Source organism: Notamacropus eugenii, chromosome 5 (assembly GCF_028372415.1).
Source record: "Notamacropus eugenii isolate mMacEug1 chromosome 5, mMacEug1.pri_v2, whole genome shotgun sequence".
Classification (NCBI taxonomy): Eukaryota; Metazoa; Chordata; class Mammalia; order Diprotodontia; family Macropodidae; genus Notamacropus; species Notamacropus eugenii.
In genome coordinates, this window is record NC_092876.1 from 62,181,938 (window position 1) to 62,199,587 (window position 17,650).

The 17,650-nt window shown below is 37.8% G+C and overlaps 1 protein-coding gene across 4 annotated transcripts in view; it reads left to right on the plus strand.

Moving 5' to 3' along the window:
• The window catches only part of CDC42 (cell division cycle 42), a 48,365-nt gene extending 31,087 nt beyond the window's left edge, over nt 1-17,278 (plus strand). The window contains exons 2-7 of one of the 4 annotated variants that reach the window (XM_072609221.1): nt 55-100; nt 2,059-2,211; nt 4,402-4,474; nt 9,802-9,911; nt 10,017-10,214; nt 15,664-17,278. In XM_072609221.1, coding sequence (XP_072465322.1) covers nt 2,107-2,211; nt 4,402-4,474; nt 9,802-9,911; nt 10,017-10,214; nt 15,664-15,753 — 576 coding nt within the window. In that variant the 5' untranslated portion in view covers nt 55-100; nt 2,059-2,106 and the 3' untranslated portion in view covers nt 15,754-17,278. Of the gene's footprint in view, nt 1-54; nt 101-2,058; nt 2,212-4,401; nt 4,475-9,801; nt 9,912-10,016; nt 10,215-14,059; nt 14,972-15,663 lie in introns of those variants that run through there. The other 3 variants (XM_072609223.1, XM_072609222.1, XM_072609224.1) reach the window with 3 other exon arrangements.
• The last annotated feature ends 372 nt before the right edge of the window (nt 17,279-17,650 follow it).

The window sequence follows — 17,650 nt, forward strand, 5'->3', positions numbered from 1 at the left end:
ATTATGGGCTTTCAAAAATTTCTGTCTAATTTTCTGGGACTTTCTTTCTTGCAGTAAATTTGCCCTGCTTCTTTGGAGCTCCTTGCCTGTGACATCAGAGGTAGGAAATTAAATAAATGCCTGATGAGATTGACCCATGGGCCATGTTACTAACCCTGTAGTGTATGAGTATAACACTCTAACTTAGTAAGCCTGGTATAAACTGGGTGCCAGGTTGGGCAAAACCCTTTTCTATTTGGGTCATCAGTCTCTCCTTTTTGGCAAACATTAGCCTGAGGATCATCTCACTCAAAATCTAGTGTTTCCCCCAGTAGCTGAGTTGAGGCAATATCCTGATAGTATCCTGGGTCTGGGTGTGTGTCTCTTTCTTTCCCTTTTCCCCTTCCTCCTCCTCTCACACTCCACCTCCCTTCACCTCAAGAAGTTAAAGAATTGATATACTACCCCTTTAGTGGATTGTATGAACTCCAATTTGTTGTGTACTGTATCAGAAAGGCTTTTATTCTATTTTGGTTTGATATTCAGCACTTACTGAGTGTCTGTAATATAAAATACTGTTACCTGGGGATGAAAAGGTTGGGGGGAAAAATCCTGTCTTCAGGAGTTGAGATTGTATATAACATTTATTCTACACTGTATACAGTGGGGGTGGGGGTGGGGGTAGGGAAGGCTATTGGATTTAGAGTGAGCCACCTTGGATTTGAATTCTGACTCTAACTATGGCAAGTCACTAACTTTCTGGGTCCAGAGTTCTTCATATGGTTAACAAAGAAGAAAAAAGCATTTAGAGTAATGGGGCATCATAGAAGGCTTTTCTGGTGGATTTGGCATTTGAGTTGAAGGACAGAATGATGAACACTTTTAGCCATGGAAAATAAATTGAAGACTTGAGACCAGGGCATGAAGTGGGTGGTTTGATGTAGAGTAGACCACTTTGTATAGAGAGTTAACTGGCTGATATATTCAGTGTATTGGTTTCCTTCAATGGAGCCAATAAGAATTTTATGTTGCTTTCTCCTTTCAAATACATTACCTCATTTGAATCTCAACCCTGTGATATTGACAGGGAAATGTCTTTTTTTCCATTTTTGAGTAGAGAGGAAGATAAATGGCTTGAGCGGCAGGTTTTTAGTGGTAGACATAGTTGAGTGTTGTTCTGGTGTTCAAATCATCCTGCTTTCCGTGAGCACTAGCCTGGAAGCAGGAACCCAGGCACTGGGACAAGTTAATTCATGAACTCTTGGAACCTCTGTTTCCTCCTATAAAATGCCAGTTTTAACATGCAGTGATTATTGTGATTAAAAAGTACATTTTTACAGATTTTGGAGGAAATTCTGTTAGAGTGAGTTTTTGTAAACTTCCTGAATTTTATCATTCTTTTCAATATGTTGGGAAATAAGTTATAGGGTATGATGAATGGCATACCCATATTGAATGTTAGAAGACCAGTCTAAAATGAAATGGCATCATCACTGAAACATAAGTAGAGGGATAGAGTTCTGGGGTTACACTGTGGGACCCAGGAGAAAAGGGCAGAGGTTAGGACTTGGGCAATAGAGAATTCTTTAGGGATTAACCTAGCTTTGTTTTCTAAATTTGTCAGCACTAAGGGAGAGTTGTTTTAAATGTCTTTACTAGAAACTGTATGGTAAAATGGAAAGGTAGTTTCAATATAGTGCAAATGACAACATATAGGAAGTGATGAGTGTGCAAGGGAGAAAAAGTTTACATAGGTTTTGTTTGTACCCTGGGAGGGAAATGCTTGTCTTGTGTGTGTTGACACCAGTTTTGGGCAAGTTCTTAAAAAGCAAACATGAGGTAGCTAGAGTAGAAGTTCTCATAAGGGTCCTTCTAGCTACTTTATGTGGGGAGAGAGGATGGTTCTGATGGCTGTATTTTGAGCAAATCTTTATCTTAGCTAGTGGTAGTGGTACTATCTTCCATTTAATTCTCAGGGGATATGGGGTAAATGGCTTTAAAAGAACAATAAGCTAGCCTGTTGTTGATCAATATACTTAGACGAAAAAGTAGTAATATATTTTTTTACTCTTTCCATAGATTACATTGATTTGAAATACTGAAAGTGGATACAAAAAGGCTTCAGCAATGCAGACTATTAAGTGCGTTGTTGTGGGTGATGGTGCCGTTGGTAAGACATGTCTTCTGATTTCATATACAACAAATAAATTTCCATCCGAATATGTACCAACGGTAAGTGTTAATGCCTTTATCAATGAAATGTTTACTAAATTCATCTTATAAACCATTAATTTTTATGGATATTTGAATTTTTCATGCAGTTGCTTTCATCCACTGCCTTTAGAGACTATTTGACATCTCAAGGATAGTTTTACTTCTTTAAAATTTGGTAGAATAGTAGGTGAGGGAGATGGAGTTGTTAGGGGTCTCAGGAGACATTTTCAGAAATAATATTTTAATGGTTGGTGTGTGATATTTAGGGACGGGTGGTCTATTTGGGTTTGACATTTACGTCAGTGAATGATTGGAAGGGGCACTACTGCAGGCAGTCATGGTGGAGCTTGACTTTGCTCTTTCTCCTCGAAATACAGTAAGCTTAGAGCTGTTTTCTTTTGGGGTTTTAAAGACCTCCATTTCTACTGGGGGCCTTCACAACTTCCACTTCTCAAGGGTCATGTTAGGGGTGTGTGTCTGTGTGGGTATCTGTGGGTGTGACAAAGTTTTCACACATTGAACCAAAGGGGAACTCCAAACTTTAAAGGAGTAGTAAATAGGTTTTGGGGGGTAAGGATGGGGTAGGAGGGAGATTCTGGAATAGGTATTTGAGAAACCCAACTACTAGAATGGGGATCCCTTTTGGGTACTGAATTTGAGGTTTGGTTTGGGTGACATCTTGAAGTTTGAGCAGGCTATAATTGATGGTGAGAAACTACTATTCTAGGGGAGAGGTTACACTCTAATTTAGTTTATCTAAAAGCAGATGATCTTGGGGATTACATTCAGTATGAAACAAAATGTGGTAAGATGAAGAATGGTTCATAAAAGGAGAATTCCCAGAAAGATGAAAATAGGGTGAAAGGGTGAGACATTAATAAAGATATTAAGCAAAAGGTTAACAAACTGGAGGGCAAGGCCTTCCTTCCAGGAATTTGTAAGTCAGTTCCTCTAGTAATTTGCCTGTCACTTCTCTTTCTTTTGATAGCCTATGCTGAATTCCAGAACATTTCCCAAACTGCTATGGATTCTTAGTGAGAGGATAGTAATAATTGTTTATAATATAGCTATTTTTGTGCTATGGTTGTTGTTTTTGTCTTTGTATCCTCAACATCTTGCACCCTAGGCCTCTTAATAAATGACTACTGATGGGAATCCATTGTATAGGTAGATGTGATTGTCCACCCTCACATTGTTTGATACTGCTAGAACCTTGTATGTGTGGCTTCACTCATTGGATAACATTATGATGTCCAAAGCAGGGAAGGTAGTTGAAGATGGGATTGTTTTATGTTATCAGGCAGTGACTGTTACAAAAAAGGGGGAAACTTAGTAGTATTTTATTCACAGGGGCCCTGGCAGTGAGTTTCCATTCATTGACCAAGGAAGAGTTTCAAGGCCCTCTTTGCCAAGACAGTGTACTGGTTACAAAGCAAAATGAAACCAGTCCCTTCTGTTTGAAAGGAGTTCACAATCTTATTCAGTCAGCAAGCATTTATTAAGCACTTAGTCCCAAAAGTTGTGCTAAGCTCTGAGGATACAAATACAAGTCAAAAGGACAGCTCCTGCCTCCAAGTTCACAGAAAAGATCCAGGAGTGAGAATATATAATAGCAATAATGATAACATGATTTATCTTTATCTTACAGGATTCTGCAGCATTTGTTTTTACTTGCTAACTCCTTGCGAAGTTATTTTTTTTCTCCTACAGACTTAGGGATATGATTTCTCAGAGTACATTTAAAATTTTTGTTTATTCAGCTTGTTACAATTTTTTTTTTCACACAAGTGGACCATTTTTGGGGTCAGTTATACCCTGAAATGCTGAAAGATGGCCACTATAATAGAAAATTCTTTTTTAATTGAAAGGAAATATATAATAAACAATCTTTTAGAAAGTGAATGGACATTTAAATAAAACAAGTAAGTATAACCAAGACTGTTTTCTGCCATAGAAACCTGAAGGTTTCTACTCTTGAGTAGGAGTCTTGAGTATTTTCCATTTTTTATTACTGATTGCTACCTTTTGAATATGAGTACTTTAAAATCTCTCCTGCTTATTTATTTCATAAAATTTGAAGAAAGTAGAATTTTAGTTGGTAGTTATGGCTGAAGAAAAATGACAGGCAATGGGATAAGAATCAGGAAAGAAGTACGTTTTGGGGTCTATAGGCTCCTCTTCCCTTAATTTTTTGTGTGTTTTTCTAAGGTATTTGACAACTATGCAGTCACGGTTATGATTGGTGGAGAACCATATACTCTTGGACTGTTTGATACTGCAGGTGAGAACTTGTTTTACTCTATAGATGTACATATTACTAATGTTTCATATTTGCTTTGGATCAGATTAGTATGTTTGAGTTCTGACAGTCAAAATCATAGAACATGAGAATAACCACTAATTTTTCTGTAGTATTTTGCTCTTGTGTATAAGCACTTTTCTTCACATAAATCCTGTAATGTAGATGGGGATGTTGATCTAGGGAAATAGAGCCTTTCCTGGATGGAGTAGGTACAGATGGGAGAACAGTTGGTGAAATCTTCGCACAGTGAAATCTAGGAGGGATGGAGACTGGAAAAGATCACTAAGAATATCAAAGGAACCAGAAACCTGACTTGGTCCCCTACTGACGACCCTTGAATTGTTTGGTTTAGTAAATTACTTAAAATATCTATGATTTCATCTGTGTCAATGGTCCCCCTATTGTTAGGGCATTTTGAACTGGTGTCCATGGACCTCTTAGGGATTGTGGATAGACTTAAGGGTTCATGAACTTGGATGGGAAAATAATTAACGTTTTAAATTTTCAATAAATTCGAGCTAACATGTAGCATTTCCTTAAATTATGATTATTTCATATATGTACACATTCACACACTTAAATTATGATTTTTATACGCATGTACATTTGCACTATACCAGAAAGTATACCACACACCTGCATCATACACCAAATCCTCAAATCTTATTGTGAGAAGGGGTTCATTCCCATTCATGTTTACAGTCCCACTAGGTGGCTAAACCCTCTGAACTTGTCTAAACTTAGGCTGCTCTTACTTCTAGCTTAGACAAGAACAAACTGGCCCTTTCTGAGATTATTTAGTCTTTCAGGGCCTGGGGACATTTTACTGTGGCAATAAAGCATTGTAATAACACTTTGGTTTATTAGGGTCAGAGATGGGTCAAGAAACTGATGGAAATAAATAGAATTTGGCTTTGTTGTCTTTGGCCACCTTGATTTTGCTAAAGATTTGTTTGCATGGTGCCTTTTTTAAACATTTTACTGCAGGTATTTTCCAAGTAATGACATGGAGTTGGTGGAATAGCCTATAGAGCTCACCCATCAGTATATATATATGTGTATACACACACACACACACACACATACACATACAATATTCAGTTCTGTTGTATAACAAATTGCATTGCCTTTAAGAAATTGCGTAACTCCCTTAATACTCTCAAACCTCACTCAGAATTGAATGCTTATTGTATTAATACCAACATTCTACTGGTGTTTTATGGCTGCCGATCATACAACCATTGTAGTTATAGTTTGATAAGTTAAAAAAAGAGAATCGCCTAGAGTGGATGGTAGGTAGAGCAGACTGTAGCATATAAAAAAATTAATAGAATGGTACCGAAGTGTAAGAGATGTTAACAGAGAAGCATAATTGAAAAACAAAGGTGGGCTGGTCACAAGGGCAAGAGGTGGATAGTTCATGCCCTTTTGGCCTCCCTGAGATGTCACAAGAAAGCCAAGGTTGCCCTTGCTCTAACCGTGAGCCCATCACCATCCTCCCCTCCCTCCCAAGCAGTGAGTTTTTGAGAAGTATACATGATAGACTAGCATGGATGAATTGTGGTCTGTGCAGTTAAAGGGACACACAACTGCAATGAACTGCAGATTATATTGTTTATCTGGATTTGTCATCTCAAGTCCTTAGAAGGTTATTTAACTGGAAGGGCTTTGAGTATAACAGTGGATTGGTGCATTCCTATTTTCTGAAGAGAGGCTCAATGCAAGAAGATTAGCCGTAGCATCTTTCTTAAAAAATGGGTTTTTTGATGTCTTCTGCTTTTACATATCACCATAATTTCCCTCAGTATTATTCTCATTTCTCGTGCTCCTCTCAGAGAGCCGACCCATATAAAGAAAAAGCATATATATTTTTAACAAGGAAGAGGGAAAAAGAAATCAGTATAACTGCACTGAAAGTGTATGCAATGTGTACTGTATCTCTGCCAGAGATTGGGGGGGATTATCCTCTCATGTCTCTTCTTTAAGGCTATGCTTATTCTTTATGAATTTTTTTTTACTCATTTCCATTTACATTATTGTAGTGTGATGCTTGCTTCCCTCTACATTAGTATGTGTAGATCTTTCTATACTTGTTTGTATTCAGTCACATTTATTGGTTCTTATAGTCCAGTAATATTCAGCATATACCACAGTGGTAGCCTTTTCTCAATCAGTGGACTTCTACTTCGTTTCCATTTGTTGGCTATCACAAAAAGTACCACAGTAAATATTTTGCAGTATTTGCAGATTTTATTCTTATCAGTGGCATCCTTTGGGCATACACCTAGTAGCAGACTCTCTGGGGCAAAGGTTATCCGTATTTTAGTCACTCGCTTTGCATAATTCTTAGTTGTTTTTAAAGCATTATGTTGATTCCCAGCTCCACCAGCCCTAGTATGCCTAATATCCTTCCAATATCAACCCTTCTCATCTTTTGTCAGTTTTCCCAATTTTCAGGGTGGGTGTGAGGTAAAATCTTAGAGTTGTTTTGATGTTCATTCTCTTACTATTTTGGAGAATTTTGTCATGTGGTAATAGCTTGCTATTGTTATTGAGAACTTTGGTTTGTGTTTTTTGACTATCTAGTAGAGAATCATAGTGGCTTATAAAGAAAATCTGAAGAGTTAGGATCTGTATCAGTGAAAAGTATGTCCATACTTTTAAATATTGAAATAGTTCCTTTTCCTGAGTGTGCCAAGGGTTTCAAAGGAGAAGGAAAGTGTTCAGATAGATCACATAACAAAAGTAGAATTTCAGTAGTAGCATCCTTTGGGACAGCTCGGTAGCACAGTGGATGGAGCACTAAGCCTTGAGTCAGGAAGAGTTCAAATGTGGCCTCAGACACATTGCTAGGTGAGTGACCCTGGGCAAATTTCTCTACCCTGTTTGTCTCCATTTCCTCAACTGTAAAATGAGCTGGAGAAGGAAATGGCAAAGCAGTCCAATATCTCTGCGAAGAAAACCCCCAATGGGGTCATGCAGAGTTGGACATGACTGAAATGACTGAACAGCCGCAAACAAAAGAAGTAACATCCTTTATTCTTCCTTTTCTTTAACCTAAAAAAGTCACCAAACCAAATCTGTGCATTCTGAATGTTAAAACTTAATCTCCCCTTCTACCCATTTTGCTTCTAAGGAAATCTATTTAATTGGCATTTTCTGGGGAGTCGTCTAATATCAAAGACTTATAGGTGAGTGGACTTGTAGGCTAACATCCTCTTTTTTCCTTTAGTTTTTATACACATGCACACACACACACACAGAGTGCTTTTAGGGTCACATAGTTCTTTACATACATGATTTCATGTTAGCCTCACAGACTTGTGAATCATTATAGCTGTTATCTCAGTCTTCCAGATAAGTAAACAAACTGCAACAGAGGCCTAGAGAAGTAATTTGGCCAGCTGGGATTTAGACTTGCATTCTTTGACGATTGACTCTAGCTCTCCTTTCTTTGCACATTGCTGTCTCTTTTTTGAATCCAAAGAAATCTGAAATATTGTCTTCTTTTTAAAATGTAGAGACAGTATGGTGTAGCTGGCTATCCTTGGAATTAGAAAAAATGGGGTACAAGTCTTGTCCTACTGTTGACACATACTGTGTGAGTCAGGAGTACTTAGCCTCTCATTTTCCCTTAAAACTCTAAAAGTAATTTGCAGAGTATATATTGGTCTTTGCACTGGAACATGGGAACTTTGCTCACCTGTAATTCCATTTGCCAGTAAAATAACAGGTTCAAACAGAACAGATATCAATATTGCTTTCAAATCCATGTGAATATTTTCTTTTCTGAACACTTGTATCCTATCCCTATCAGTGTTTGACTGTTTCCAGTGCTTTACCAGCCTAATTTTTCTTGGAAGGAAACTGATCAATACTAGAAAAAATGCTTAATTTTGTATTTGAAATTTGTGTTTGAACCCTAGCTCTGTGATTTGCTAGCTGGTCAGTATTTAATCTCTCATCTTGTTTCCTCGTCTATATTTTTATTTCTTGCGTCACAGGGTAGTTGTAGAGAAAGTGCTTTATAAACCCTACTGCATATACATACATATACTGCAAATATAAATTTTTAACGAAGGATTGAGATTTGCTTATAATATGCCTATCGTAAGTCTGATTCCATGATTTGTTGGAGGATAATTCTTTATATCAAAGTCCTCGAAATACAATCCTAATTGTGAGGCTGAATACTGCACAAGTAGAATAAAATGGCTGTTCCATTATGATAAAAGTGGTAGACTTGAGGATCAGGTTTGGGTTTGGATACAAGCTCTACCAACCAGCTCTGACTTTGAGCAAGTCACTTAAATTTCTCTGAATCTGGTTTTTTTTCCCTCACCTTTAAAATGAGGATAATATCTACTTCAGAGCTGAAGATTTTCATTTTATGTAAAGTGCTATAAAAATATCAACTCTAATGGTGTTCTTAAATTTGTAATAGCAGTGGCTTCTTTCATTTTATATAGAGGTGACCTGATGTTGCCCTGAGGTTACTTCCATTTCTCTGCTAAGTCTTGATAAGCTGTACTCAGACAAGGATGAAAAGACAGTTTTCAACCAAGAGAATTCTTGCAAATATCTGTGTTGATATTCTTAACACTAGTCACTGTCTCCTCTTAAGTCCTAGTGTGGAGGTTTATTAATGTGGCTTTTATTAAAGTTTTGATTTGTCCTTCAACTACTTGTAACTAGTTTGGTTTCCTGGGTTTGAGTCATTTTTAAGTGTTAGTATGTAATAGTCTAAAATAATTGTATTATTGTTATTAGCCAGAAAGTCAGTCAATAACATTTATTAAAAACCTATCATGCATCAGGAACTGTGTTAAATACTGGGAATATAAGTATGAAAAATAGTTTCTGCTCTCAAGCTTATAATTTAATGGGGGAAGACAACATGCAAAAAGAGGCAGCTGAAGCAGGGAGGAGGATAAGGTGGGGCCTTCTTAAATAAATGGAGGTTTTGGATGAGTTGAGCACTTCACACTTCAGTCAGAGAGTACTGATAAAACATTAATACCAAGGCTGCTGTCTTTGCAAGATTAAGTTTCTAGTGATGTGATTGAATAATTCTAAAGAGTATAGCTGGGAGGGAAATGGTTTTAAGTCAGCCATAGAAATCCCATGTGATAATGCCATTAATTTATTGTGAGGCAAATTGCTTTTTATATAGCCAAAATGTTCTTACTAAGTTTATAGGTGCTGTGGTGAAAGCTGGTTTGTGTGTATATTCATATATGTATATAATTTTCATGCTATGAAATGATCTAGTTTCAGTACATGATGATTTTCCTTTTTCCTTGTAGGACAGGAAGATTATGACAGATTACGACCTCTCAGTTATCCACAGACAGATGTGTTTCTTGTCTGTTTTTCAGTGGTATCCCCATCCTCATTTGAAAATGTGAAAGAAAAGGTGTGTTGGTCAGATATTTCCACATTCTTCTCTAGGTTTCCTTGCTTTGTGAACTGTTTTGGAAGCCTCAAAATTAACTGGTATTTGTATGTTTCGTGCCTTTAGTGGGTACCAGAGATTACTCACCACTGTCCAAAGACTCCTTTCTTGCTTGTTGGGACCCAAATTGATCTCAGAGATGACCCTTCTACTATTGAGAAACTTGCCAAGAACAAACAGAAGCCCATCACTCCAGAGACTGCAGAAAAGCTGGCCCGAGACCTGAAGGCTGTCAAATATGTGGAGTGTTCTGCGCTCACACAGGTGAGGCCTTATTTGGAGACGACGCACTGTACTGCAGTTCACAAGTGATGGTACTTTTAGGTCGTCTTAGCATGTCAGGGCTATTTCTACTATTAGTTGGTCATCTCTGTCCAGAATAGCTTCCCAGGAAGAACATGAGAAGACTCATCAGAATAGTAAGTGACAGTTATGTGAAAGCCTTTTTGGGGGTGAAATTTATAGCTTTTAAGTGTATTCATTATCTTGTTATTTATAGAAAATTTAACCTTTTTCTCTCATGTGGTATTCTTGATATATAATGTTTGTAGACATGAATGTTTACCTTTTAGAAAAGGGAAAATGTTCAGTTATTGAAGTTTTTCAATTCTGTTCTCCTGGGCCTAATGTTTTTTCAAAATCCATTTTTACTCTTAGTGTTACCATGTGGAGAATAACTGTTTTGATGGTTAGTAGAGTAGAGAATTTAGTCACAATAACCGAGAACTTTCTTTTCTCAAGTAATACCCTTTTGAATATTGCTTCCATACCTAGGTCTAGATTGTCTTAATATTTTTGTTTACTCTCCTCCCCAATTTCCAAGTTTCCCAAAGTTAAACCTTTCAGGTCCTTTGTGACCCCCTTTCTTTCCCATTGCCATAGTTTTATGCTGATTCTACTTGCCTAGTAGATGCTGGTTGTGGAGGTACTGGGATGTGTATGTGTCTGAGCTTTGGGGCCTTCATTGGTGGTCAGATAGTAAGGAGTTTTAATGGATGTGTTACATCTCCATTATTTTAATTTAGGTTTTTTTTCCTGACCATCTTTTTTGGATTTGGGAAACATGATGTGAGAAAGGAACTAATATAGACATCTCACTGAGACCTTGGGTTAGATGCTAAACCATTCATGCATGGTGTGATGAAGATTATGTGTTTCTGTTAACTTTATGGTTTGCTTTTATCTGTGGATGCAGATGTTGTTCTTTGATTATTTTGGCGAGCAGTGGTTATCGTGCACTTGTGGATATACTTTAAGGCCATTTTTCTCAGTTATTTCAAAGATGGTTTTTTAATGTTGATTTGTTATAGCATAGCTGTTATATAATTCCTTTTTGCTATCTATATGTGGTTGGCATGTAGTACATTTTTAATTTTGGTTTATTCTATGATTTGGTAGTTCATTAACTTTGGCTACATTGGGCATTTTATGGGAAAATGCTAAATTTATATATTTATAGAAAAATTGCTCATATTTAGGCCTTTGAAATGAGTAAGATAAAATTTAATAGTAAGAAACATAAAGCTTTATGCTTGGTTGGGTTAAAAAATTTTGTTGGAAAAGGATATAAATATTTTGTTTTACTACATGCTCAGTGCAAGTCAGTGGTGTGATGTGGACAGCATGCATTTCCTTCCCCCTCCCCCCCAAAAAAAGAAAAGAAAAGAAAAGTTAATGTGATCTTAGACTGTTAAGAGATACTGATTTTCTAGGAGTAAGGAGATGATAGTCTTGGCTGTACTTTGCCCTGGTCAGACCACACTTGATTTAAATATTGATTTAGTTCTGACATCTTCAGACTAGGAAGGAGTTTGATAAAGTGCAGAGTGTCAAGAGAAGAGCAGCTGCACTGATTGCATGTCATGAAAATTAGTTGAGGGAACTTAGTATGAGAAGACTTAAGCGATTTTTGTTGGATGGGGGCATGGATGGATATGATAGCTATTTTAAAAAATATTTCAAGGTCTGTTATATAGAAAGGTGATTAGACTTGTTCTGTTTGGCTGTAGGGGGCAAGAACCAGGAGCAGGAAAGGCAAATTTAAGCTTGAGGTCAGGAAAAGCTTCCTAATAAATAAGGCTGTCCAGAAGTGTCATGAGCTGTCTCTGGTAGTGGGTCCCTCTTTATTTGGAAAAATTTAAGAAAAGACTTGTCAAGTATAATGCAGTGGAGATTTCTTTGTTTGGGGTATGAGTTGAACTAGATGGCTGCTGTTCTGCCTTCTAACTGTGAAATTCTGTATTTTTTTAATGTTACTGTTCAGTCTCTAATACCTAATTTTAAAAATTGCCCTTTATTTGATATTCTAATAGCAACTCTTAATTGTCATATTTCACGTCTCTCTGGTGAAGTATATCCTGTTCTCCCTCCCTTTTTAGTAGGTGAGTTGCTTTGGTTTCTCTTTATTATTTCTCCACGTAATTTTTTTCCACATAATTCATTTGAATTGTTATTGAGCACTTAGTTGTTTGAGGTGTTACAGCATTCTCGCCATCTCAGTGTTCAAAGTGACCTCAGCCATCTAGTACTACCATAAACTAAAGGACAAGAGTCTCTTGTACAGTGTCTCCAAAAAGTCTTTGACTCTAAAAAAAGTCTTTCCTCCACATAGCAATGACATGACCTTTGTACTTGAGAGGCCTATGTTATATCAGCATACACTAAAATGCTCTTATTCCTAAGTGATAGAGCACACGTGAGCTCTTCTTGGACTTAAGCATGTTCTTATATTTTATGTGCTTTAACATATATGTCAGTTAAGGAGAACTGGAAGTGACGGATTTATCCAATTCTGATGCAGAGATTTGGTGACACATGAATTTCTGTGTATTGGTCTCTTGGTCCTGGAGTGGGTTGGTTGTGCAGCAGGCGACTCCTAGCATGCTGTGGGGAATTTTGGCAGGCTTTGGCTCTTCCAGGGGTTTCAAGGCTTTTGAGATACTCTTTTGGGGGGAGTTACCTTTAAATTCATTCTCTGTAGAGGAGACCTGAGTGAGTGTAGATAGTCACTATTAGGCTTCTAGGTCTCGCTGTTGCATTCAGAGTTTCTGGCTATAATGTAAGTTGATTCCTCTCTGTATCTATGGATCCAGGAGATGATTCTGTTTCTCTACTCCATGTTTTGTGCTCTGATGCACATGTGCATAGATCACAAGCACGTTGGACCCGCTTGCTTTTATAGTATAACTCCTTTGTATCTTTCTTTGTTTTCCTGTAACTTGAGTGATGATGATGTGCTTAAGTATTACTTAGTAACTAAAGCTGGTGGCATTTCAGAGCTTTCTTCTCTAAGCTTCTACTAAGCAATTAAAACTAGTTCGAAATTGCTGAGAGTTTGTATTGGGAAGGATGACCTTATTCAGAAGTCTGGTTTTAGTCACAATGGGTATATTGTTAACATTTTGAAACAAATAGCATGCCCGTATCAGACTGCTGTTTGTGTTCTTCAGTTATTCAGAGGCTGAATTCACATAAGTCAGAAATTTGAATTATCATTTTAAACTATTATTTTTGGACAGTCATGAGCTTTCTTCCCAGACGAGCAAAATGAATTTGCAGGGATATTCCATATGCTTAATTATCCATAACCTTTGTGTTCAAACACCTGGATTTCTGCCCGCCCTTTAATTTCCATTCATTTGTTAAAAAGAGCAGATGTATCTGTCTGAAATACATTAGGATTTGGCATGTCCACACTGTTTCCATTACAATTGGGTTCTTGCCCTTTACCATGTTGACAGCATGGTGCTGTGGAAGATAGATCATTGTACTAACCCTCCAAAGAATCTTAATTCTGCTTTAACTCTGCTACTCTGCAGTATTTAACGAGAAGCAAATCACTCCTTTTGAGCTTCGATTCCCACATGTATAACGAGGTGGTGAACAGAGGCCCAAAAACCTTGTCTCGATCCTGTCTTCTACCCTTTAATTCTTTTATATTTCCAGGTGTAGTATGTATTTTCCTTCAAATCTCTTTTTAAATCCTGTACTCACCCACTTGTTTATGTGCATTCAGCCCTTTTTTATCCTTGGGTGCTGTTTGTATCTGCCAGTCTCTTTGTAATCCTCTAACCTAGCTGCTGTTCTCTTTCCTCCCCTCTGTCTTATAGAGAGGTCTGAAGAATGTGTTTGATGAGGCTATCCTAGCTGCCCTCGAGCCTCCGGAAACTCAACCCAAAAGGAAGTGCTGTATATTCTAAACTGTTTTCTCCTTTCCCTCTTTGCTGCTGCTTCCTGTCCCACCACTGTAGAATCTCCGTTTTAAAAAACAAAAAACAACACAAAGGAATAAAATGATCCTGTTTGAAAGCCTCTGCGTCTTTTTACTTATCACCTTAGAGCAACCTCTGTATTAGTTTTCTGGTTAAAACTGCATTATATATCTATCTCTATCTTAGTAAAACATAAAATACTTTGTTATTAGGCAGATTTGGACTGGATGAATGCTGTCTGTCCCTTGGTTGCCCAGTGCTTGGAGCTTTATGGTTTCTTGGTACCTGGAATAAAAGAGGGCTCAGGTTTAACATTAAAAAATGCCCTCTAGGAGAAAATGAAAGGAATACCCACCACTTGGCTGTGGATGGAATCATGCGCACATCTCATTTTATACTTGTGAAGCTGTTATTAATTGTACTTGCATGACAAACTTACAAGGGAGGAGGTGACTTGCTAGTTGGCGCTGTAATGTGATGGATTCTTCCTGGTTTTTTCCTTGCGCATCAAACCCTTTCTGTTGCTAGTGCTTTGGCTGTCTGTGCTGTAGTGAAGTTATTTGTTAGGCTTGGGGGGTGGGGAGGGAGGAGGACAAGTTGATGTATCTGCTACTGCTTTACAAATGCAATTGTTACAGTAACTTTTAATACCCCAACTCCATTTTGAACAGTTGAACTTAAGGTTTGTTAATGTTGACTTGTAAAGTTCTGCTGCTTTTATTTTCATGCTTCTTCTGATTTGTCATTATGGGGGAAAACTAATTGTAGCTACCTTAAAATTTGAAATTAAAAGAATTGCGATTGTTTGTATGAATGCCTGATGAAGCTTTATTCCTGTTGCACTGACTGGCTTTAGATTGACCTGTGGACAAGGTACCCATCTTTCTTGCTTTCCATATGTCTGATTTTATGCTCACACATTCACTGCTCATGGTGTTGGCCCAGCTACTTTTAGTGGGTGGGACAAGGGGGGCTCTCAGTGAATGACCCTTTGGTAACTTGGGCGTACTGAAGTCTGTCTACTTGATGCTCTTCATCAGTGCTTGCATCTCCCATATAGCGAGGATGCCCCTGCCTCATATTCTGGACTTCCTGAACCCTCACTTGAGTCCATATCCTGCTGCTTCATTTGAAGGCAGTCATTACACTATATCTCTGTATGCCAAGTTCTAGTACTTCACAAACTTGCCTTGAATTGAGCAAGTTACACATGTGCTTGTTTGCTTCCTGTGCCATATGTTGATTTGCAAAAAAATCCTCAAAAGCCCAGTGTTTCTGTCATGAATATCTTGGCTACCCTGCTGCAGAACTGTCTAGTCTTTGTAATACATACCTTGGACCAAGCTTGATGGAAAGAGGTGGAAGGAGATGATGGAATTGAAGCCTGGGTGGTTGTTCCCTGTTCTCATACCTTGTTTATCATTCTGGGGGTGTTTGCTTTCATTTTGTCTAATTATTATACTGAATCAGACTGCCCCTTTTCTCTCTCTGCCCCTTTTCAGAAAGGCCTAAAGAATGTATTTGACGAGGCGATACTGGCTGCCCTGGAGCCTCCGGAACCGAAGAAGAGCCGCAGGTGTGTGCTGCTATGAACATCCCTCCAGAGCCCCCTCTGCAAAGCTGGTGTCGGCATCATACTAAAAGCAATGTTAAATCAAACTAAAGAGAAATTAAAATTCGTTTTTGCAATAATGACAAATGCCCTGCACCCACCCCCATACTCTAGTGTGAGACCCGGCCTCTTCAGGCCCCTAGTTTCTCTCCCAACTTGGTTTAAATGCTAGTTAATTTTCAGTAATTATGTATTGTCAGAAAACTGATCAGTACTAGTTTTTTATTTTTGTTTACTGTTTCTAATTTTTTTTTTTTTTTGGTTTAAGAAGCAAGGCATGCTTTTGTGATGACTCTGTAACAGACTAATTCTAGGCTCAAAATTTTTGAAGCTGCTCCCTGGTGCCAACCTGGCAAGTAATCTGGGATTTATTAGGTTTTTTTTCTGTTTTTTTTTGGGGGGGGTATTGTGGTTTTTTGGGGGGGATGGTTTTTTTTTTAAACCTATTAGCCAGTGAATAGTTTTTTTTTTTTTTTTTTTTTTTGAGGGGGGGTGGTTTGGAGGGGAGGGAGGAGGTTGGATTCTCCTTCCCAGATCTGGTTCAGGAAACAGATAATCCCCTCCTGGTGCTCTTTAGGAAGGAGTATAGGGAATGCTCCCCTCAATAACTTATACTCCTTTTTGAAAGTTGCCTTTTTGTTCCCCACTCTGAGTAGGTCCAGTGTTTAATGAAACCATCCCAAGTGGGGTGAAGCATGTATTGCCCCTTCTCCTTCCCCCTATTATAGGTTGCACTGTATTCTTGACTATGATTGAGGAGATTTGCCAGTTGCTGCTTTTAAGGTTAAGGTTCAATCTTTATTCATCAATAAGTGAAGAAAAGCCTGTACCTTTGGAACCACACCAGATGGGTTTAGATTAGAATTTTACAAAGAAATCTAATTTTGTTTTCCTGCCACTCCTGGTCTAATCTGAGCCAAGATGTGCAGTTTATTATGGTTCATAAAACATAGCTGATGAACCTGGTGTGTTGAGAAGAAAGGTTAGCAAGAGTCATGCTGGCAGCTTGGGATAGATAGCCAACTTCATTAAGAAGCTTGGTGGGAGGGAGACATGATACCATAGGGACCAGTTGGGACCCATTTATCTGTGTTTTGCATATGAGAAACCCCAGAGTCAGAGGATGGGGCTCTAATATAATAAAAATCATGGGGAGAAGTCTTGTTGAAGACTCCAGTGTTAATAGGGATTTTATCAGAAAACTATTGGTTTGCAGTTTCCAATTTTTTAAATATCTAGGGACTCTCATTCATCTTCCCAAAATCCTAATTCTTGTAGATTCCTTAGTATTGAACCAATGCTTTTCTCATGTCTCAATTCTTTGTATATGCATTCTTTTCAGATGTATTAAACAAAAAAAAAAATACCTTCACAAACCCGCCTGAGGGTTGTTATTTCCTCCCCTTTCCACTGCCTCTCACTTCTCAGCTTATATAAAGACATGGAAACTTGACTCTCTCAGGCACCAATTTTTAGCATTGAATAAAAGAGGCAAAACTTTAAAAGCTTTATTTTTGTATTTCCTTTCCTGACACTTGACATTATTTTCTTCTTTTTCACATTCATTTTGACATTTTCACATTCATTTTGACTACTAGAATCCTTTCCTTCAATAAAATATGGGAATTCCCAGGGCCTCTTTTTGTTTGTAGTGAGGAAATGTTCTATGTGTTGGTTCCTGGATTATTAATACATCTCTTATCGTTGGATTCAGATCCTGTGAGTAAATCAGGAAAGAGCTATTGTAAAAACTGTAAAATAAAAAACCTGTTAAGGCTTCTAGAATATCACTGTGAATCTGCGTACAGGACAGATGTCTATATGTAATAGGAACAGTTACCTTCCTTGAGGTTTAATTGATCTGTATCACAGTCTTG